Source organism: Fistularia commersonii, chromosome 12, assembly GCF_037954325.1.
Source record: "Fistularia commersonii isolate RoL2024-O1a breed Wild chromosome 12, RoL_Fcom_v1.0, whole genome shotgun sequence".
In the NCBI taxonomy this organism is placed as follows: Eukaryota; Metazoa; Chordata; class Actinopteri; order Syngnathiformes; family Fistulariidae; genus Fistularia; species Fistularia commersonii.
In genome coordinates this window covers 8,669,341-8,693,773 of record NC_141295.1, presented here as the reverse complement: position 1 = coordinate 8,693,773, position 24,433 = coordinate 8,669,341, and the positions used below count along the sequence as shown (strand labels likewise).

At 39.3% G+C, this 24,433-nt stretch overlaps 1 protein-coding gene across 4 annotated transcripts; it reads left to right on the top strand.

The window, feature by feature from the left end:
* The first annotated feature begins 1,670 nt into the window (after positions 1–1,670).
* On the top strand, positions 1,671–24,432 carry lcorl (ligand dependent nuclear receptor corepressor-like). 4 transcript variants are annotated; one of them, XM_086156837.1, is made up of 8 exons: positions 1,671–1,724; positions 2,992–3,057; positions 5,387–5,469; positions 10,326–10,452; positions 10,721–10,945; positions 11,646–11,718; positions 17,122–22,328; positions 22,435–24,432. In XM_086156837.1, the coding sequence occupies exons 2-8, from the start codon at positions 3,027–3,029 to the stop codon at positions 22,440–22,442; spliced, it is 5,754 nt and encodes a 1,917-aa protein (XP_086012963.1). In that variant the 5' UTR covers positions 1,671–1,724; positions 2,992–3,026; the 3' UTR covers positions 22,443–24,432. The 4 variants fall into 4 exon arrangements, with proteins under 4 accessions (XP_086012963.1, XP_086012961.1, XP_086012964.1 ...); XM_086156835.1 differs by lacking the exon at positions 1,671–1,724 and adding an exon at positions 1,770–1,883; XM_086156838.1 differs by lacking the exons at positions 1,671–1,724; positions 17,122–22,328; positions 22,435–24,432 and adding exons at positions 1,770–1,883; positions 12,636–16,595.
* Position 24,433: the final 1 nt, after the last annotated feature.

The window sequence follows — 24,433 nt, the reverse complement described above, 5'->3', positions numbered from 1 at the left end:
CTACTGACCCACACATGTCTTAACTCTAAGAAGAGGACAGAGACTGTTGCAGACTTCAGCAGATTCCACACCCAGCACGTTCCTCTGACCATCAACAGTGCTGTGGCAGAGACGGTAAACCACACCAAGTTCCTGGGTGTGGACATATCAGAGGAACTCTGCATCACTAGCCAAGAAAGCACAACTGCGTCTTTACATCCTGTTGTGCACCTTCTCCAGAGCCACCACTGACAGCATCCCAACGAGCTGCATCACTGCGTGATATGGCTCCTGCACAGAGTTCTGCCATAAGTTCTGCCCTCACTTGAGGTCATCTACAGCACCTGCCTCACCTGTCTCACAGGTTCTGCTGTCTGGTGTCATCAGAAAAAAGAATACAGCATCAACAAACTCAAGAACAATTTCATCCACCGGGCTGTTGGGGAGCTCAACTCCCTCCCTGTTTTGCCCCATCTCCCCCTTCAGCCCCTTTCACACACAGACACACACTACGCACTGTACTTCAACCCCCCGGCTCCCTCCTATAACAATTAGACAGTATCATCCCCAGGATCCGTTTCGCTGCCATACAATTGCAAACTTTTTACTCTGGGGTGACACAAGCCATTACCATTGATTCCATCTGCAGTACTGTTTTTGTCACTGCAGGATATAAGTTACACACGTTATATGCATCAAGTTGTTTATTATAGATTCTGCTTTTTTAACTACTTTTTATTTCCATTATTTTTACAAATATGTTCATCATTTTTTTCTGCATCTTTCTAACTATTTTTACATCCTCAGTGTTTCTATACTCATACTTCACCAACTGTTCCTTATAAGATCTGCTTTTTTTAACTATATATTATTTCAGTTATTTTTACATATGTTTATCTTTTATTCTGCGTCTTTCAAACTATTTTTACATTCTCAGTGTTTCTGTACTTATACTTCTCCAACTGTTCCTTATAAAATCTGCTTTTTAACAACATGTTATTTCAGTTATTTTTATATATGTTTATCTTTTTTTTCTGCGTCTTTCTAACTATTTTTACATTCGCAGGGTTTCTATATTTATACTTCACCAACTGTTTCTTATAAAATCTGCTCTTTTACATACATGTTCTTTCACTTCTTTTTACATTCAGTATATGTTTATCTTTTTTTCTGCCTCTTTCTCACTATTTTTACATTTTCAGTGTTTCTATATTTTTTACTTCACCAACTGTTTCTTATAGAATCTGCTTTTTTAACTACATGTTATTTCAATTATTTTTACATACATGTTTATCTTCCTTTCTGCGTCTTTCTAACTATTTTTGCATTCATGGTGTTTCTATATTTATACTTCGCCAATTGTTTCTTAGAATCTGCTTTTTTAACTAAATTCCATTTCAATTGTTTTTACATACATGTTTATCTTTTTTTCTGCGTCTTTTTAACTATAACCGACTGCACGGAGGGTCTTATAGCAACTCAATTCCAATCCTTTGTGTGCAATTATGGTAGAAATGACAATTAAGTTTACTCGTTCTTTGACTATAGCCTTCGATACAAAATTTCTACCAATCTAAATCGGTATTTGAAAGGAAAATCTAAAGTATGATGAAACATCGAATAAAGATTTTGTTTATCTTACACAACCTGAGCTTTCGCATTGACCTCTCTGGGAGAGCCTGTTGGTGGCTGAGAAGACTGCAGTCGCTAGGCACTTCCGCATTGGCTTCTCTTCTCAAACACGGGTGCCCCATCTACTTTTTTTATACCCGATGCTTCAGACAGGGAGAGAGAGGGGGAAGGACGCAGAATGGCGACCGTGCAGTGCTCCAAATGCACGGCAGAAAGAAAGGGGTTTCGGCGGGAACTTGATTCTTGGCGATGCAAACTGATACACTACGTTGGTATGGTCCGAGGACAGTTTTACATTTTGTTAAAAATAAACGAACCCGCAAATGTTTTGTCCGGCAACAATGGGATCCGCTACCCCCGGTTGTGTTGCATCGCGAGCTAATGCTAGCTAAGAATTAGCAGGCTATCGTGTAGAGCGAAACCGTAGGTGACTCGCCGCAGCGGTTAAGCTAGTACGCTAGTATTTACCCACAAGCTAGCCGGTAGAGTCGGCTCCTTTTCTTTGTCCCGTTACACCCACATCACTGCTATTTTTCTTCAACCACGTCTGACAGTTGAGAGGACATTGTACCCGCAGCATTAAGGTGTAGATTTGCTACTATAACTTGACAATGTTAGCGTTGGTGATTCACAAATACATTGGACTAGCTCCATGCTAACAGTAAACTGTTGATGTTGTGAGCCAGAATGTAGCTCCATTTGAGTTGCTAAGCTAATGTCAGTGCAATACAAAAAAAAGATAAGATTTCAAATTTCGCCGCCGGTGTAATGCAGCATTGAACACCCTTGGCGGTGTGGAACTCGGCCAACCCTAAAACATTTCATCCTTTATGGGCTTGGTAGTTTCATGTTTATGACATAACTACAGAAACAACGACGATGTATAAATATCCTGAAAAATAGGTGAATATGGCGTAGTTCTGATGACGTGAAGCACTTCACAACGGCATTTTGCGATGAATGTATACTACCTCTATATCATTCGTCGTTTTTATAGCTGAACATGAAATCGTACATTTGTATTTTCACTATTTAAGGATTCCAGATTAATTATGATTGCTTTTTTTCTAAATATGAAGGAACTATCATATATTGTAGATCCTTATTTGTCAGCTGTATAGGTGCTATTTTAGATAGCATACTGAAATATGTGAGTTATAAATGTTGCTGATTTGATTTATTGAAATTTGCATTTTTTTTTAGTCTTGTGATGCAACAGTACTCAGTATAATTTAAGAAAGAAAAAAAAAACAAGTAATTAACGCTGCCTTATTTTGACACCCTTTCATTAGAGATCTTTTTTCCAAACTGACAAACTGGTCTAGTTGGATTATATTATTATTTCTGCTCCTTTTGTGTCTTTTTTCCCCCGTCTTCCAGGGTTCGAAAGCATTCTGGAGGGCATCTATGGATCAATGCTAATGAGAGACCTCAATTTATTTGATGGTGGGTTTTTTTATGTAATCATAATTACATCCTGATTACTGTTAGTTTGTAAGCAGTCATCTTTAAGAAAATTACCAAGACTATAACAACCAATGCTCCATTCTGTCCCCGACATGTCCGTGTTCCCAGCTTTTGCGTCCATCCCATCATTTGACAATACATTGCGACATTAATCTAACCTGGCAAAATATTTATTGTTGTAATTTTCCTTGGCAGATGGTCTCTGAGGTTTTGTTCTCAATCATTACTCAAGTAAGTGTTAGTCTGTGTATCTGGTGGAGATACCTTCAGCTATGAATTGATACACATTTTTATCGATATTTTTATTAGAGAAGACTGCATCAAGTTACTGTTAACTGTTAATTTATTCAGTGTTGTGTCAAACGTTTACCTGCTACGAACCATCGTGTCATTTGCAAGGTTGTTGCAAGGAGAATCAGAAAATTGTTTGACTTCTTAAGTCCATTTTTGATCCAAATTATACACCTATTCTTTTAATATCTTGCACTTGCTATCACCTCACAAAATAATTTTTTAACATTGTTCTTGTGCAGTGAATGAATTATTTAGCAATACTGCAAATAGCATTAAAATAACTGATTGGGCTAAAAGGACTTTCTATGGGGTAGCTGTAAATTTCAGTGGGATTTTTAATATGCGGTCAAAGTTCACTCTTCAGTTTTTTTTTTTTTAAATGTTTCTCTGTGGCAACCCTCACTTTGTCAGACTCCTGAAATATAACCCATGAAATCCTTAGGGATTGGACAAAAAAGAAGAGACATTCCTCCCAAGGACAAATGCATTACAAGAGATTGTATGATTACACTACGTAGTACCAATGGTAGCCACAAACCACTAATGAAGGTGACAGCAGAATATGGCGAATGTTCAAGTTGAACCAGCTCTGGTAGAAGATTCCTCTAATGCAATGGCTTCGTTTCTTTGGTCTGAGTCAATTAATAAAATACATAAATACAAAAAGTTATTCTTATTTTCTGAAATAACAGGAAATATGAAACTTAATGCTGAATAAAAACCTAGTACAAAGTGTAGTAGGATTTTGATAAATAAATTATATTTGGGAATTGGATCCATATTTGTATCGCTGTTAACAGGTATTTGGTGAGGAGAAAATTGCTTCATTTTTATTACTCGTCTAATAATAGTTTGTGGTTGCTGAGAGGAAAGTACAGGGGGCCCTAGGCTTGCTGCATTTTGACTTAACTGCAGTAATCCCATAAATAATTTAGAAAATAGATTTTCAACTTGAAAGAGTACAACATAAAAATCAAATATTGCGGGGAAACTTGTTCGTGAGCGTAGCAGAAGAATATGCTGTTACGAACGTTTAGGAGGAGTGGCGTTTCTTTGGTCCTAGCATACACCCTTTGAGTATCGCAATCTTTGTTTACAGCTGCCAAAATCGTCTTCCAGTGGTCCGCAAGATTGTTTGAAAAGCTTCATGTACTCTGGTACAGATAATTCATAACTGTTAGATCTTAACTGAACGTGAAAATCTTTTGTCATCCTATACAATATATGTGTATGATGAGTTGTCAGACAGGGATAGATTCACACTCTGGTAAATGCTCAACAGTTACTATGACAGTCTGATAACAGTGTCATCACTATTTCAAGTCATAGGAGTTGCCTTTCATTCAAAAAGTCTGGAATCATCTTTATTTCGCGTGGTTCCACAAATTATAGGTGTCACAAGGCACTAACTGTTGAAAGACCCACCAAACGTGATGCTAATGACATCTATGCAGTGTGTGCCACCTATTGTTCCTTAAACCCTAGAATTTAAGTCACAAAGGCATCTCAACATTGGCCTAAGCTGTCACTATATGTATTTTTCCAGATACTTCTTATTAAAAAAAAAACCCTTTCAAATCTTAAATGCATGTCTAAATGTCATTTTATGAGAATTATATGATATTGTATTGATTAAAATACTTACACAGTTAAGCTTACTGAAAACCTTTTTTTTGTCTGGACACTTAACTCAGTGGCACTTTATACACAATAATCCCTTTTTTCTAGAGTTGTATGGATTTCTTGTTTAATCACTAATAATAAGCAGACAATTGAAATTAATTGCCTGCTATTGTAATAATGGAATTATTGAAATTTTGATCGTCAACAGTTTTGAACACAGGATCTATGTGATTGAACTTCCTACACTTTTGGAAGCGTTTGACAATGAAAGTGGTTTGTAACGCTATGCTTCCACTTCAGTTATTGCAGAAATGCATTTATTATTCATAAATGGATATGCTTATTTCAAATGGAATCATATATTTATCCCCGTTGGTCTTTTGTTTTTCAGACTGTGAACCCAAAGAGGTAGATGACTGGTCCCCAGTGGCAAGCTATTCTCACTGCTCCTTCTGCAACATCCTGCTGGACAAAGTAAGTGGAAGAACTGCCACAACAGTTTAATTGATATTAATCACACGGGCTAAAACATTCTCCTCCCCGAACCATCATGCTCCTCACATGTGACTTTTATGCAAACCAAAGAAAACCCACAGTCTGTCTTCTCTCACTACTCAACATGTTACTGTTGAAAATCACCATATTTTGCTAGTTACAGTCGATGTATGTGCTCAAGAGTAACCAAACAGTTAATGGGTTTATTATTAATCTGTTCGTTCATATTCATAAAGCAAAAGCAATTCTCAAATCATTGTTTTGTTCATATTATGTTTCCTTTTTTCAATTCTTTGGAAAAACAAAATTACAAAATCCTGTCAATGTAAAAGGGAACAACATAGTCCAATCAGGGTGAGAGTTTGATCAAGAAAATAAGGACAAAACAGTGATCTTTGAAAATCTGCTGGCTTTTACAGCATGTTAAGGTTTGCCATGAGCAGATTTTGAACTCATGACCTGCTTGTCTTAAGATAGGCTGCTTTTCCAGTGAGCTTTTAAGCTTAGTGAGCCACTGAAGAAAATCTCGTACAAAAACAAACAAGTTATTTAATGCAATTTGTTTGAAATGCAAAATGACAGCATTAAAACACATACACACACGTACACCAAATCACAATTAGAACTCTTTTTGTCGCAAAATTACATGAAAGTAACAGGTAAGGTTGGGTTCAAATAGCTGGCTTATCATTTTGCACTGGGACTTTAAGTAAAACACAACAAGATAAAAAACTGAACTGTTATCCCAATTACAGAGTTTCAAATATCACAAAATGTGATCTAGATAAGAAAATAGTTTATTTTTCTCAACAACCATAAATGACTTGTGAATTTTGATTTTTGATTGTTATGTTATACTTGACAGTCAACACATTGTAGCTATAATTCATCATGCACTTCTTAGACTATTTCCAGACTTGGTTATGGTCATCAGCCCTTTTTCCACAGAAGGAATTTTGAATTACTCGGGAATCTGAAAAGCCCTCATGCAATTCCACCCAATTGATCTGTCCAAAACACAGCATTCTGCCTGTTAAAGCCAGTGTATGGCTGCAGACTTCTTTATATCATTTCCATGCACTATTCTTTATATTATTGACAAATGGAACAGAAGAAGAGAATATGCAAGAAGTGGACAGATGACATGACCCATGCTCTATTGAGCGTGTTTGCTGAGGAAGAAATTCGGCAGGACTTCAGTTGAGGTAGCAACACAAAATCATCAAGTGTACGGTAGAATAGCCAACAAGCTGGTAGAAGTAGATGGTACAGCACCTAATTGGACCATGTCCCTGAAAAGCTGAAGAAATTGGAGCAAGATTACAAGAAGCTAATGGACCACAACAGCTGTAGCGGGTCTGACCGCCATACAAATAAGTGGTATGACCAGCAAGGAGCCATACTTGGGCCATCAACTTGCACAGCTACAACGAGATTTGGCGGCGTTACTTTGGTTACTTTGGTAACTTTGGGCCAAGTGCCAAGACACAGGAGAGCCACAACCCAGTAGGTCAAAGGTAAATAATATAAGACAATTTACTATTAAATTCATTATATGTTACAACAGAAGTCGGCAGCATACATTTAGTTTGCCAGAAGACTGGTTAGCAAACGGTAATTGCTGGGTCAATATGCTAATGCTAAACTTAATGCTAGCGCTAAACTAAAATCGCACAGAAATAGTAGTGTATTTGATTTCGCCAGGAACTTAATTCTGATTTTCTTTATATTTTGGTATTTGCAGATGAGATTAACTATAAAGATTTGACAGCACATTCATCGGTAAAAAGAGCCCAAAAGGGCCCTGTTAGTGTCTTCATCAGCAAGCAGCCCCCGACCATTGTCCTGTGCTATGTACAGCCGGCTGGCTGCAACATTTCACAACATAAGTAGAAATGATCATGTTGACTGTTATTCAACTGAGTGTTTTTATTTTGTAGGAAAGGGAAAAAGGGAGTGGGACCATGGATTCCTGGATGCCCTCTTACAGATGGAGGAGGGCAACCAGGAAGCCATAAGGTCTGCCTACTAGTAGCGTGACCGCTTCCTCCAGCAAATTGTTGCAGGTCGAATGGAAGATATGACGCTCTGCTGACAGGAGCTCAGTCTTAAAAGAGAACGCCGTAAACCCCGGTTGTCGAGGGGAATTCCTGACTGGCTCTCTGGCTGGCATGAATAAATATTATTTAGATCTCAGGGCACTAAGTTCTGCATTTTTTTTTAAAAATCAAATTTGTATGTTTCTATTTGAGATAAATGTTTTACACTGACCTGCATTTTTTTTTTTTTACACAATAAAAAGTCTGACTTTATATCATCTCCTCATTGACATGACTTCATAAGAACTGTAAGAAAATATTTTCTGTATACTCTGCACGTAATCATAAATGCAGAATTTTGTTTCCATCTGTATGGATTTATGGTTCAACCAGGACCAAACCAATAAAAGAAATGAAAAGATGATGATCCAACTTAGTTGGATGTTATTTCATTTTATGACTGATAAAATATGTGGTCTACCATTTTTACATCACAAAAATGTTGCATTTGGAATTGCTTATCATATGGTTGAGACCACTTTAGATTTCATAGAGATTAAGTGATTCAACAACCAGCAAAAGTTTAACCCAGTATCACCCACCTTAAATTTCAGTGTAATTCTATCGTGCTCAACTTAGCTTCTTAGTACATGAGCTACTGTCAGATATTCAGCTAAAACGTGTTTGAATACAGAAACCTTGCATTGTTTATAGTGCTGAAACAAAGTGAGTGATTTACATTTTTCCCCTCTATGTCATATAATGCACATGGATTTCGAGCAGGGGTGGACATTTCTTTTTAAATTTTTATGCTCGGGCCAACTAGGTTTTATGGAAATTTAAAAAAATGAAAAATTGAAATCTATATTTTTTTCGGCATTTTATATCAACTTCTAAAATCGTTAATGACCATATAAATGTACCAACATTATTTTGTATGTAATCATCCATACAAAATTTAAAAAAGGAAAAAAATAAGGGAGTTTCTAAATTCCATATGGATTGAAAATATTTGTTAAAATATTCAAAAAAAATAGTTTGGCGGGACGGATAAAAAAGCCAATTGGGACAGATGTGGTCATAAAATGCCGGGATCTGATTTAGAGTGTAGTCACTTCATGTAAGCTTTTCATTTATCAGCAAATTTTCCAGTGCACAAAAACAAATGTGATTTAAGCTTTAGGCCTCTACATTTAAAGCCCCATAAGAGCTTTGCATGCATACAGTCTGCCTCCACAGTAGGAGACTGAGCATCCTCAGATTCCTGCAAACACAGGGACCTCCCATTCTTCTATTCAATACATAAAGGTCATTTGATAAACAATGGGTTAATATGGACAGATGTATTAGCCTCATCAAGGTTGTAGTCTCGTCGAGCAGGTGAATTACAAGATGTACCACTGGAGGGTGAAACAACCTGACACTGCACGGGCAGAACTTTTGTGTGTGTGCCGATACTTTGATGGTGGAAGTAATACTTTTCAATGTATTGTTCATTTGAAGATGGAGGGTTTTTTTTAACTTAAATCATTAATTCATTGTCTATACCATTTATCCTGAAGATCAGAGGGCCACATACATTCATTATATCAAATCTTTTCCTTTTGGTTTTTCCCTTCAGGTGGTGCCACAGCAAATCAAACTGCATATTTTCAGGGGTGACCACATTTTGTTAGCTGTCTTAAAAATTGTACCTTTCTTTGACATGTCTGATATAAATCAAATAGAGAATGTTGTCAATTTATGTGGGCTTATATAGATAATTATGTTGAATATATCTGATTTTTTTTTAAATCTTTTAAAAGAGACTTCTGAACTGATTAGGCTGCGGATAGGCCAAAATTCTGCCATCGTCATTGAAAAAAAGCTGTTGAATTGGCGACTCACTGTATTGTTCCAAACAGTAGATTTTGACACATTTCTGAATTGGACATATCTACCCGTACCTTTGCTGCCTTGATAGCTTAATAATCAAAACATATACAACAATTAATGTATCAGTTTTGAGTTTAGCGGTCTGACAAAGTAATTGTGCTGTATACCTGGTGCAATTTGAAAACATTCTTCCAACAAGCACAATTTCATATTTTTCAGTAATGTACAGGCTCTAGTATTCCTATTTGCTCTCTCCTTTTTCTCCTCCTCCATCACATGATTAGTCCCTCTTTTTAGCCATTTGCCAACCAATGCTGTTAAAATAAACATCGGTGGCCCATAACATTTTAACATTGGTGATGCCTAAAAAAACCTGAGTGCAAATGAGTAAGATTCATTAATTTAAGTGTATCTGTGAACCAGCAGTATTTTATAATTTGTAGTCTTCCACATGCAATTTGAAGCTTTCAACTTCAAGTATAAATTACTTGAAGTTGCACTTATGCAATAGTAAATACCAACTACATGCACACACTATCCATCTGTCTGTACAACATTTCAATTGATGTTGGTTCTTTGCAGTTTATCATGCTTGATTTGTTGACATATCAAAGCATTTTCGTGCATCTAATTGCTGAATAATGTGCTCCTGCGTGTACAAAATGTGTTTCATGTCTTTGAGATGCTACTTTAATCTGAATTTCCTATCTTAAACAACAAATGGACAACAACACTGACTTAATAATTCTTTTTATTATTAATGGCGTGCACCTATCGTCTATCAGGGTATTTTGGGTCAACTATTTTGGGTAGATTTTTCAGGCACCAAAATTAGTTACCAGCTTTTATACAATTCATCTTATGTTGAAGTGAATACTTAACATGTAATCTAACAACTTAATTGTCTCTTCTTTTTTTAAGGATCAAGTTCCTGCAGCCACTTCGCCTGTCTCCTCCCCCTCCGAATACTCTCCCTGTCAAGCTCCCTCTCTTTCTGAGACAAGTCAAGCTGCTCACAGGTTCCTTCAAGCTGTGTTTCACAAGAAAGGTAAGTCAGTATCTTTTTTAACATTGTTATTTTAGGAATCAAAAAGATAATGTGTACAAGACATCAGAAGGTTGAGAAAAGGCACATTTCTATTCAGATGTTTTTATGAGGTATAAATGGTTGCTATTATTTTCTCATATTTGGAGATAGATATATTCCCGTGATCAAAACTATGAAAGATGTTGAGGAAAATTGATTAGAGACTTTAGCTTTGGAAAAAAATGCTAGAGATGCTTTTCTCAAGTCTATATTTCCCATTTTTTTCTAGATCTGTCCCTGGGCTGTGAGTCCAACATTCCCCTGATTGCCCAGGAGCTAATGAAGAAAATGATACATCAGTTTGCCATGGAGTATGCCTCCAAGTGCCTACTCCACATCAACACAAATGGTGTAACAACAAGGACCTCATCCCCTTTGTCAGAAACATCTGACATCCCTCTGGACTTGACAGTGAGCCGAACAAAGGAGGAGAAAGAGACAGAACCTGAACAAGGTAAGGAAAGTGGATAGGAGTTTGTAAGTGACTTGTATTAGTATTTGTATTAGTATTTTGACTTCTGAAGTACCAAACTAACCCAGGATTGATTGTTGATTTCAGGCTCTTGCTACAACTGATGTTACTACTCTTTTTGTACCAAAGCAAAAATACATTGCCTCTTCTTTATTATGTTTGTGACTCCAGCCAGGCAGAATATTTTCTGCATTGTAACATTGAACCAAAATATTTTTCAACACAAGAATCTGTTGAGAAGTTATTATTAAGGATTATATGCATCAATTAGATTTGGTTGTGTACAGGATTTTTAGTATCCCTCTCTGCTAGTTTCACAAGAATGAACAAAACACTTTTGTTTGTTACAAATAACTTTAAGGTATTAAAATCTTATCAGAAAGCTGGTCCTGACCACATAAAGCTCTAATTAAAGATGAGCCACTGTGGAATTTCAAGACATACCATTTCAAAGCATTCTTACAGTTATGATCACTAATCAAAAAGGCCAAATGAACACACCCAAAACTAAAAATATATTTTTTAAGCTTTACAAGTCATTACCAACAATTAACTTTTGACTTACTTATTTTTGTTTACTTCATGGAAGTTAAGTCATAATGGATTAGATAGGGAAAATTCCAGACTTGAAGTCTGACTATAACATGTAAATCAACTAATTAAAATGCTGTTATCGTAACAGATGGTGTGCTTGACCTCTCCAATCGGAACTTTGCCTGCTCAGCAACTTCTTCATCAAGTGACAAAGCCTCAGGGTAAGATTCTTATTATTCTGGAAATGCTTTTTTACTAGTGGATGGTATTAAACCTTGCCTGGAAAACCAAAAGAAAACCCCACAGTTATTATCATTAGTTAAACAAGTCGGCCCTGCATAAGTACATCAAGTAAACATCAATATGACTGAGGCATTGTATTCATGCCCACAAAAAATTTCCGCATTTGAAGGTATTCCCACTTCAGGTTTGGTTCTACTGCAATTTTCTGCAATGTTTGTAGAATGACTGAGGCCTTTTGAATGGCATCAATATTCTGTTGTTTTTTGTTTTTTTCTTACCCGTGATCATATTTCTGGCCTAAACGATATACCCCTCTATGTCAGAAATAATTTGGGTCAGCTCATTTTTAGTAATTTATATAAGCTTGTTTTTGGTTCTGTGGGGTTGACTCTTTTATCTCTTGAGCGGTAACGTCACAGCAATGGCACCATATTATACACAGCTCAGGATTGTACAATGAGGAGAACATTGCAGTAGCTCACCATGAATTTACTTCTGTCCTATTGATCCAGTCATGAATATTGGAATTACTCAACCTTCTAGTATGAAGGACTGTCACTGAAGGATATGACAAAACTGCAGGGGTTGTGTATGAGCCCCAAAGTTACTCCAGCCATTCACAGACTGTCCCACTTGGACGTGAAGAGGCTTTGCTACACACAGTGAGTGAGCGAGCGAATGAATGAGTGAGTGAGACACAGCAGAAGTGTCTCTGAGGGCCCAGAAAGTGACTGAAAACAGGCAGAAATGAAACATAACAGTCGCAGTGATGTTACCAACACAAGGCATAAAGGAGTGGACCCTTCGCTCTCCACCCCCTCTGTCCCCTATGCCAAAATCACATCCCCTCCATCACCTCCATCCTGACCCTGCTGTTTGGTCCTCCCATCCCTAGGAGGCAGTGCAGGCAGAAGGAGGAGTACATTGAGAGGAGCTCGGAGCTGTCTGAAGGGTTGCTGTCCAAGGCCTTGAAGGATATACGTTCAGGGAGGTTGCAGGAGCAACGTGCTGCATTGCTTTATGGAATACCCCTTCACACCCTGAGGCAAGGCTTGGACAGTTGGTCTGAGACAAAGCTGGGGATGCTGCACCAATTTGCACCAGGAAACAAAGATTTCAGGGATGAAATGTCATCGTATAATATGATGTCATCAATGCTTGGCGGTGAAGCCCGTCTTGTACTGCAGAAGGTTGCAGCATGGGCAGAACAGGCAGAAATTGGAGGAGCTGCAGATGAGAATGGAGACTTGAGATTCCCTTCATCCTCTCTTACCTTTTACCAACAGAGTAGTCAACAGAAGACCCTCCCCCCCTCTTTTCCCCAGCTCAGGGATGCTCTTCAGCCTCCTCCAAGCCCTACTCCCAGTCTGGAGCCCCCCACACCCCTGCGAATTCCTCAGGTTCGTTCTTTGTCAGACCACAACAGGTCAATCCCAGCTGACAATTGCAGCATGGCCGAAAACCTACGTACCTCACCGACAGAGGGCATTGCCAGTTCCTTGACAACTGCTGCCAGACCTTCATCTCACTTCAAACTCAGACCTCCTTTCCTGGCACAAAACTGCTCAGGAAGTGCCAACCAGTCACCACATCGCCTAGGACAACGAGGGTCCTCATTGGATGAGTCAGAGGAAGGGGCAGACCGCCGCGATAAAGACAAGCAACCAAGAAAGAAACGTGGAAGATACCGCCAGTATGATCACGAACTGATGGAGGAAGCTATTACCATGGTGATGGCAGGCCGCATGAGTGTGTCCAAGGCCCAGGGGGTTTATGGGGTACCTCATAGCACTCTGGAATACAAAGTCAAAGAGCGTACTGGAACACTGAAAAACCCACCCAAGAAGAAATCTGCCACCTTTTGTTCATCCAATTCTAACTCCTCTGGTTCTGGCACCCTTACCAGTTCCAATGACTCAGGGACTCTTGCCTCAGCTGCTGCAGCAAAGAGGTTCTAGACCAAGAAACGCCTCCAGAACTCCTCAACACTTGAACTCTTCACCTCTTACAAGATATATTCTGGAAAACTTGTCGAAACACAACACATGCCTTTACAAAATATACGGATATGATATTCAGGTATTTTAACTGTGAGTCTGTAAAATTTATTAGTCCTACTTTCTGCTGTGTTTCTCTTACTTTGGCTTTACTCAAAGTGGCGATGAGATGAATAATTTTCAGTAGTTTTATTCCTGCTCATTGCAGCTTCTGTCTATGGGGGTTGCTGATGTCAACAAAATCCACAAGTACTCAAAAGCTCAACTTCTCCTCGCTATAATTTAAGGGTCTTTTCCCATTGCTTGATTTTGATGTTATCAGCAAATCTAAACGCTAGGACCAAAATTAAATTGTCATTTTACCAACTCAGGTGTTGAATGTCTGCCCAAAGCCTGAGAGAACTCTCAGTGCCCATGTGTTAGGTAGTTTTCTAGAAAATTTGTGGACTTTTTGAACAGTCAGCATACAATAGTCAGTGACACATAAATATACCTTTTTCAGGCTGTGGCTCAACAGTACCATTTGGATAATAGGTAGTTTTGGTCAGGCTACCAGATTTGTTGATAATGGTAGGGCAGAAGATGTCTTCAATATTTGATTTTTGTAAGGTTTTTCATCAACTATCAAGTTTTTATGGTTAGTTTTTTTTGTATAAATTGAAGAAAGCATTTATTGTTTTTCACCGGGTTGCCCAGGATCTTGTGTTAAGTGTAGTAAGGTTTGATTCAATTCTCAAAGCTCCTTGTTAATGGAGCATAGATGATTGTCATTAGTAGCGTTCTATCTCTCTGGGCTACTGAAGTGACTTAGAGCCTTTATAACAGTGAAAATGTAATTATTATACACCTCTACAAGCAAAGATTGTACATTGTAAACTTCTGTGATGGCTACTGATTCACTCTTGATTTTTTTTGTCAAAGAGATTTCCTGAAAGAAGCCATTTATTGTCCACATAGTTCAATTCAATTTGTACAGACTAGTCTGAACATTGTATTGAGTGTAGTTGGAATGCAACTGTTCCGCATGTTTTCAGATGTGCACTGATAAGCTTGGGAAATTTGTTATTGTGTATGTGTATCGTTTGTGAAATATGTTCCTTTAATACGGCAGATATTTACTAATTCTGCTATTGTAGCTGTATTACTGTACAACCTCATCCATTACTGCTGCTTAAATTTTTACTTTACGGGTCTCCTTGGCACAAGAAACCTAGCTCAAAACAAAACAGTGGAACTCATTCTGAACACACATGGAGTGTGATGTGCGAAGCCTTCTTGGCAGTCATATTTAGTGAACGTTTAAGGTTAGGTTGTCATAAGTGTTGACATTGTAACTGTGAGAACGTGGCAGAATGATAAGATTCAGCACAGGACTTAGAAAAAGTTTTTAATTTTATTTTTCAGACTCCGTGTCTTGGGTTAAGATGCTCGCACCTACACTTTTGTCTGCCTGTGGAACAGGCCCATGTTCAGTAACAGTGCTACTACCAAACCAGCAGTTCAGGGTTACCAACATAAAGCTGCTTCAGTTTGTTTTGTGTTGATATCAGCCTGCCTATGTCTTTCTAACCTCATTACCACATATACCTCTGAACTTTTATCAGCCTATTATCTGCCTATCTCTCAAGATCTCTGTCATGGTACCAATTTTACTGGGGGTTTGGACTCTTAGTAGCTCAAAAACACAATGGTTCCTGTCTCTGCGGGAACTGCATTCAAGTGCAAGTGCTTCAGCAACACTTAAATGTAAAGTAAATTTATCATATATTTCATAATTTTTCTTATGGTTTAAAATGGGTAGTCCGGCATTAAAAGACCTGCCACATTCTTTGATAAGAATTTGTCCTTGTTGTTTATCTTAGTGTTCGTTGTTTGTACTTTAATTCTACGGTTATATAATTTTGATTTTATTCAGTGGCATTTCAGCCTTTGTACCTGACATCTCCACTACTGAATGTCTTTGCTCTTAGCAGTACTCAGTGCCTGTTTCTGGGGCTACGGCATGGAGCAACACTTTTCTGGAATTCACCTGCTAACAGTATGGTGGGCCACCTGTGTTAACATGCCTAAAAACATACTGATAATTAGAGAGAAACTATTGTTTCATTTTATTTCCTTCAAGTTTAATTGCAGTATATTTCAGAAACACACTTGGGCTTATTTTCAAATAGAGCCTGTTTTTATGATTATTACCTGCTGGCTAATGTTTGAAAGAATTTAACACATTTGCTATTTATGCATAAATCAATTATTGCACTATGATTTCTAAGGAGCATTTTATTATGGAAATCTGTTTTATGTAGTACATGTATATTTATTGATTAACTTATTTGATTTTAATTTTTAATGGAGCACTCTAATGCAATGTGAAATTTATATCGCTTTAACTGCATGAACGCTTTTAAATGTCAGCCTCTTGTATTTATTTAATTCTAGAATGACATCCCTATTGTGGTTGTTTAGTGCTGAATAAATTATGTAAGTGATTTTAAGTTCTTTTTGTTGTCGAATGAAATCAACATTATCACTTCAGAATGTAACACCTGTACTGCATCCGTCCTAGTTCATTCTTTACAAAGTTTTGGAAATTTATGTTTAACTTCCTGAAAATAATGTCTAATAGTGAACACTTTTAATGTTCTTATCAGTGACTTGAGTTTATAGAGAACTATATCGGACAGGACCTGATTTAATTGTTGAGCTCAGCTAAAGAGTTCTTTTTAAATGGTTGTAATGTTTGTGAAAGTGCTGTTGAAAAAAAGAAAATCATGTGAGCGTTTCTACAATCATTCCTGCTGATTTTGGCAGAATGTAAAAGTTCACTGTCAGCAACTCACCAATAAAACAGTTCTCAATGATCAGTTTCCTGTTGTGATCTTAAAGTTGCACTCTTTTGGTAGTGTCTTTCATTATACCATGACAATTATGCCCTTCTGTTTTTGCTTACCTTTTGTCACTTATCTCCCAGCACAGGTGCAAATAAGTGAATGTATCTGGCTAACAAAGGCAGTTGTCAGGACTGCTAAGTTTTAGCCAGTTGCAAGAAATGCTATACATTTGTCTTTTGTGTGGCAATTCTAGTAGGATTAATCAGTATCAAGGTTGACTTTTTAATGTTTATGGAGAATTAGAGTATTGCCATTTTTGATGCTTTAAATAGCTCTAAATAATATTTACCTGTGGTTGTGGTGGATAGTGTGTGTGCGTGGCTGTCTCTTTGCGTATTAAATCTATGGGAATCATTTTAACGAATTAATCTTTGGATGTAGCTAAGTACTATTGCTTATAGATGGTTAGACTTGATTGTTACTTTATCCAAGTTCTTGTTCTGACCTCCTTTATGAGTATAACGTACTAACTCAAATCTTTGCATTTTGTCTCTAGCTGCCCTCCATCATCAGATGTAGAAGACGTGGGAGATTCAGGACGGCACCAGAAAAAGCGTCATCAGAACTCTTCATTGGATGCAGTTCTAGGCTCACTCTGCCCAGCACATTGTTCCTTACTCTACCAGATGCTGAAATTGGCACACCAGGAAAAACATCTGTCTTTCCTCGAACTCAGACCTCATGGGCAAACTGAATCGCATTGCTGTCATTGTGGCGTGCACCCACAGGATAATACTACTACTCGTCCTATCCCTTACAGGGAATGTAAAGCCAAGACCAGCAACTCCTTCTTTCCTTTTACCGATCATGATCATCAAAGTAATAGCAGCGCAATGTACCATCCAGGAGACTCAAAGTCAGATTGTAGCATTCACCACTTAACTTTAAAAGACTGTAAGAGTGGAGCTCCTCTGGGCTCGAACTACTGTATGCAGACGTATCGGATGGAATCCTGCACTATTGTGTGCCCAAAAAGCATACACTGCATTTCTTGCCAGAGCCTGGCTATAGATCATAACAACTTAGTGTGTTCTTTTGCACCCTCTTCACTGTGCTCTTCATCCAGTTTAGGACCTTCCTCTTCAGGCTGCTGTAACTATCACGACCACCACTCTTATCCCTGTTATTCCAACCATGCCTGTGCAGCTCAGGTTAGGAAAGTAGTTGAAAAAAGGGTTAGAGATGGAGATCCACCTTGTCCTGTGCTGAAAAGAGAACAGAGTCCCTCACCTCCTTCACTTTCCCCTATCCCCTCAGACATCGATAAGAAAACTGATGAAAAGCCGCCATCCCTCCTCCACCATACACAAGAGGAAGAAGCTGACCTCATGGTGAATGAAGGTCTCTTGAAATCAAGTCAGCAAGTACCCAATAATACTCCAATAAAACAGGAGCTACAGTGCATGCCCTCAAATTGTAGACAAGTTGATCACAACCCTAATGGAACTTTACTGCAAGATGTTGTGAATCGTTTTAGTGAAAAACTTGACACCATCAGGCCTCTCGAGAAGGACCCAACTTTTGCCTCCACAGTCATTACTGTGTCTGAAAAGGAGCAGCCTCAGTCTCCCTCGACGAGCCAGAACATGCAGTTTCGTGCAGATGCCCATCTGACTGAAATCATCACCACAGTGCTTCACACAGGAAAAGCTAGTGATTACAATCTCAGCGAGCTGTTCAATCGTCACGAGAGCAAAGAGCCAAGGTCGCCCAATACTCGCGCCCGTCGTCGTCAGGAAGTCCTCGCTGCGATGGCAACGCATCCGAACGATGCATCGACTCGAAGGCATTCCTTACAAATTAAACGGGAGTTCAATGCAATGTTTGACCCCAAGTACAGCAAGAGAAAGTTGCCAAAAGCTAAAAGGGCAAGATTGAGATATGAATCTATGGTTTCTTTGCCAGACTCAAACCTTGTACAAGCGGAAACTAAAGGAGAAACTGACTCGGCTGTGTCAAATCAAATAGTTAAGGCAGGATCTCTGAACATGCTCTCTACAGAGGATAACATCAATAAAGTAAAGGAAGAGATAACGGTCATTGTTACAGAAAAAGCCAAAATGATTAAACTCGAGGAGAAAGAAAGGGATATATCCAGTGAGGAAAAATCCGCAACGCTCTCAGACACCCAAACACACGCCATTGAGCTGCACAATATATGTTGCACACAAAGTCCTAAAGAGAAAAGTCTAGACTCACCATTGATCGCGCCTACACAGTATGACAGCTTTTGTGAAAAAGAGGGCAAAGTTGGTGATGCCTTAAGTGATAGGAACCTGACAAAAGCATCATTGGATAAAAGTTCTCATTTTGGCAATATTTGTCATAAAAGAGCAGCTAAGGACTGCCGTAATTCTTTACATTTCAGAAATAAAAAACAGAAATGTTCTGCCAACCACTCCATTGAGTCACGGAGGTCAAGGAGAAGCATAGTTCCTCCACAGAGATTCTCCTCTTATGTCACAGAGCCCAGGAAAATGTTCTTTGTAGCATGTTTCTCTGAAAGCATCTTTAACCAGAAAGCTCAGCAAGACACAGTTCTCAAATCTGCAACTTTGAATGTCTTACCCAAAGATTCAGATGCCAAGGACACGCAGGATATTTCAAGCACTCAAGCACCCCTGCAGAGTCCCTTTGAATTGACGCACAAAGAAAGTTTTGGATCATCAACAGATCAAAGTCCTGTTTTGACCAGAGTTGATCCTGTCCAAGAGAAGATAATCAAACATACCTTGGGAAATAGGAAAGATAGCAGCAGCAGCAGCAGCAGCACTGCAAAGTCCAACGGAAGGCTCCATTCATCTCCAAAAAGACTACAGGTCCCAAAGGCAGATTCAGGGGTTCCCGCACTGAAATCGGATACAGATGTTTGTGTTGGTTCTGCTACCTGTGTCGAGACCCCTCCCCCCTCCTTATTCCAGTACTCTAGTCCAATTAAGCTCATGTTCGTATCACCATTAAAAGACACCGAAGAAATCAGATATAGTCTGAAATCAGCATTGCCCGGCTCTGGTGCAGAAGGACAGAACTCTTTTGACCCATGCGAAGAGTCTTCATGGTCAGGGATACCTGAGAAGAAGGACAGCCAGACCACTGGTGCTACTCAAGCAAAGTCTGTTGCTTCACCACTAAAGACTGCTACCTCAACTGCCAGATCTATTTCTTCCCCAGCCAAGTCTGCGTCAAAACCAACTAACTTGTGTCCAACACCAGCGAAGTCTGTCTCTACGTCACCAAAGTCTGTTTCTTCACCACTCAAATCGGGTTCTAATTCAGCCAGGCCCGCCACCTCACCTTCCAAATCGTCATCACCAGCCAAGTCTGCATCTTCATCACCCAAATTAGGTCCCAGGAGATCAAGTGAAGGTACTCCATCAAAGCATGTAAATGGAAGTGAGGGCCAGAGATCACCTGGTGACCCACTTTTGCATCACGAAACCACTCCTCCTAAAAGGCGTCCTGGACGACCGAAAAAGCTAGGACCCCAACTGGAGCAGAAAGTAAAGAGGCCAATTGGTCGACCGCGCAAGGAGAAGACTGTTGACGCAGTCATGGGTAAAGAAAATGTAAATGGAAAATCTGCTGTAGCGTATGAAATTGAGGAGAACGTAAATAAGAATCTCAAAATAACAGTGGTTTATGGCCGTTCAAGGAGAAATAAACGTATGGTATCTGAAAGCTTTGACCAGCTGCAAACAGAATTCCATGATGCTTTGCAGGCGGTAGACCTCAAATCTGACTTTGGCACACTGACGCGTAACCCTCGAGTCAGTTCAAGCAGTATCAAAACTACTTCAACAGATTTGATGGAGTTTGATTTTGTCAGCCCCGGGAAAGAATCGGCCCCACCAACGAACAGTAACATTAAAGGTCAGAAACGGCACGATACAGTGCCATCCAGGAAACCAGGCAGGCCTGCAAAAGTTAAAATCTCTGGAATCTCTGTCACAGTAACCACAGTTTCACCCAAGCAACGTAAAATTCAAATCAATAAAGATTCCAGGCCGTTACACGGAAAAAATCAAAGTTGTAAAAAGGCGCTCCTACCGGAAATCAGATCTGCCAAAGAAACCCGGACAATCATTTGTCAATCCACTAGCAAAAATAGTCAACCGGAGGAAGGAATAGATATTCAAAACGAACGTGAAGACAAACTGCCAAATAAGCCTCCAGCAGTACGCCACTCAAAGAGAGTGAGGAAGCCCTCAATTTATTTTTTGCATGCTATCGCTACCTCCACTGGCAGGTCATACAGCCACAGCAACGCTCTACTCAGGCGCTCTAAACAACTACTGCTAAACAAAGCCAGCAATGAAAAGAAACAGGAGGAGCAGCAAACGAGATTAGAAGGGACAGAGGAAAGACTGCTGTGTGGACAGGAAAAGATGAACATCTCTCAGGACATCAGACAAGTAGCGGAGGTGTCTGTCGACTCGATCTTTACTCCTAGAGAGACACTACACTGGTGGGCCGCGTCGGCCGAGGAAAAGACCATGAACCAGGAACTTGCCAGAAGAATACAGCTTATCTCAGACACCTGGGTCTCAGACACTGTGGAGAACCGAGAAGAGAAAGAGCTTAAATCCAGACCTTGCCCTGAAGTTTCATTCGCCAAGAAGTCAAAGCAGTTTTCTGTCGTTCGAACGCTATTCGACTGTCCCCCTAACAGAACAAGGTCCTGTAGCATGCAGCAGCTCTGCTCCTGGTTCATGCAGACCACAGAGACACAGTCCCTGGCAATCGTCAAGAAGGCCAGTTCACGCAATCCTTACGAAATTATGCACTTCCCTCGTGCTGGTAGCAAAAATACCGTTTGCCACAGTCCTCAGGCGGAACGACTTCGTAAACACATAAAGAAGTTCGCCAAAAGTGTGCCAAAAAGTCCCTACCAACACAAACAAGCTCAAAACAGGTTGAGAAAGAAGAGGGTTCTTTTGGCAGCACAAAATGTGAAGCGACAACTTTTTACTCCGAGCTTTGCGGTGGACGGCCAAAATGTAGGAGCCAAGTGGTGGAGCGGCAGAAGCTTTGGCAAATACCAAACCACACTATTTAGAGCAAGGACAAGGTTCCTCACCCTGGGTGAAAGAGAGAGGTGGCAAAAGAGACAGAGGACCAAGAAAAACATAAAGGTCGCTACATGCTCTTCAAATGGAAACGAAGTAAATGAACTAAAACCCAAAGCATTGGGCAGATCAGTGAAAAACCAGTTGCCCAAAAGTTTGGAAAGCAACTTTGCCACCAGTTGTGTCGGCCAATCGCAGGAACCTGTGGATGCATCCAAACAGCAGAATCTCTGCTCCAAAGCCTGGAGTCCTGAGACACTGAAAGAATGCAGGGTGTTTCTTAAAAAGATCAACTCTCCAGCCAGCAAATTACCTGAGGAAGAGTGGGACTCCTGCACTGTGACACTGGACGATGGTTCGCCTTCTACATACCTGTTTGCAGGAAGAAAGAGAGAACTCGGAGTCGTTAAAGCTGTGAAAAGAAAGAGCGTAAATAGGACTGTTGGGAGAGAACTGACAGGTTCCGCACCAGAATCGGTCATCCGGCAGAATGAGACGCCGACCAGGAGGCAGAAAGGAAAACACAAAAGTCCCGAACTTGTTTCTGCTGAATCACCACAACCGCCGCCGGCGAAGATGTTGAGACAATCGCGAATGAAGGGCTTTACCGGACCAAGATGGTGCGACTTTGTATTGGGTAACTACCTTTTATCTTTTTTTCGGGACCATTAAGAGAACAACTTTTATCGAGCTGCCCTTACAGGCCACCACAAACTCAACTTTTGGTCTTTCTTTTCCAACAGAAAACTAAATGAAGCACGGGGTGCCCTCCTTCCTGAGAAAGGGACTGTGGTTTTTACATGGTGCCTTTGGACATTAAGCTGACCACACTGACTGACCATCCTACTATGGCTCAGTCTTATCTTCAGCAGTTATGTAGCAGTCTAATTTAAGAAAAAAAAATTGATGTTGCACTATTTACATCCCTGCATATATGTATGTACAGGATGGTTTCTTTCTTTCTTTTCAAATCAGTGCTCTTTTCCTTTGACGTGAAGTAGATCAAAATATCTCATCCGAGAGCCTGTATTACAAGGTAAGAAAAGGCTTGACCTCGTCGACTCCCCCTCCCCCAAACATACCTCATTATTGCAGCCACCCACTCCAGAAAAAAAGAGTTAAAGTTAAAAAATACGTAATAATCAATAAGACTATGTCCTCCACCTAAGTTTTACGAAGGATTTTTAAGTCACCGTGACCCACTCTTGGGACGATTAAGGTTCACAATTTTTAGGTATCAGTATTGAAGTATAATTACAAAGATGTTCTTAATCCGAGCCTTGTTTTTAATAACGGCATAATTGATTATTGTAAGCCAGAAGTTAAAATGGGAATTTTTTTGTCCTCCCCTACACCACCCCTACCCTGATCAATCTGTATTTTAGCCATGACTATAAAACAGTGTATTGAAGTTTTTGGCTTTCGGTCTGTATCCAATATTTCCCTCAAAATGATCCAGAGATATTTTGGAGGGGGGTCTTTGCACGAAACAGTACTTACTAAAATCATAAATCCAACCTATTTGAACACCCGGAAAAAAGCAGAGGTATTTGTGACAGTCATTATGCAGTTGTACAATGCAGATTCTTACTGAGTTTGCTGTTTTTGTTTTTGGATCTTTCTATTTTTAGTCAGTTTTCTTAACGTGATTGTTGTCTTGTTTTAACCCAAAGCATATACTGTATTCCAGTGTCAGATCTACTTCTTGCACTATCCCATGTGAGATTAATCCCTCTTCCCTCCCCATATTTTGCACATCCTATGTCCCACTACCACCCCCTTACTGTAAAAATTACAGAACTTATGTGGTGCAATACAAACCCAGATGTTTATCAGTATCTAATAATTATTTTATTGCTGACAGATGAATGGATGTACACAAGTACCAATGGCCTGGGATGTCACTTAAGTTGTTTCCATATAATGTTATCTCAGAATATTGCTCTAAAAAAAAATCATAGTTTCATTCCCCTCAATGAAGCATTAAACGATCATGTCTGCTACAAATTTCATTAGTTTGCAATTTAAATTGATAATTATTACTCACTTTAAATGCAGGTGGAAGTTAGTTGCCATTGTTGCCATTTAGGAGTTCCTGTCTCTTTTTTTCCCCGAGTTACAGCAAGGGATGCCTACCTCCTCTGAGGCTAAAAACGCCTACTGCTATTTTGATTATCAAGTGATAGAGGAAAAAACAATTGATCAGCTGATGATCTTGGATCAAACCCACATTATCACTGCCTTCCTTTTTGTAGGGTGGCTGTATCCAAGATATTTGTGTAAAGCTGTCGTGTATTGTGCCTGCCTACCCTTGTATTTATGTCACTACAGTTGCACAACACAAGGGGGGGTTAGGTAGCCCACTCTCTGGTGCTAAACGTCTGTTGTATATTTTGTTTTTATACTGTCCTTTACAGATGCAACAGGTGTCTGTTTGAAACAATAAAGCATTTTTTTTGAAATACCAAATGAGCGGCATGATTTTTAAAGTTAAACAGAGCCGTAGAGTTTGTGTTGTAGCTTGTTAACTTTTTGTTGATTTTAACATTTAGGTATAACACCATCACACATAATTCTGGATTAAGCAATAAAGTTTTCTCATTTTTGAACAGATTCTACTGATGCAGAGGAAATTCTTGCATAGCTAAAAGTTTAAAGAGATAGAGTTAATGTAACAAACTCTAAAGGCCTCAAATGAACATTATGGTTTGTGAACAGAAATAAAGCAGTCGTTACTGTTGT

What these genes read in the sequence shown, in the direction of transcription:
- lcorl (XM_086156835.1), top strand. Translation starts at nt 1,790, where the DNA reads ATGGCGACCGTGCAGTGCTCCAAATGCACGGCAGAAAGAAAGGGGTTT. An exon ending in CAAACTGATACACTACGTTG is followed by an intron (nt 1,884 to 2,991) that starts GTATGGTCCGAG and finishes CCCGTCTTCCAG; the next exon opens with GGTTCGAAAGCATTCTGGAG. An exon ending in GCAACATCCTGCTGGACAAA is followed by an intron (nt 5,470 to 10,325) that starts GTAAGTGGAAGA and finishes TCTTTTTTTAAG; the next exon opens with GATCAAGTTCCTGCAGCCAC.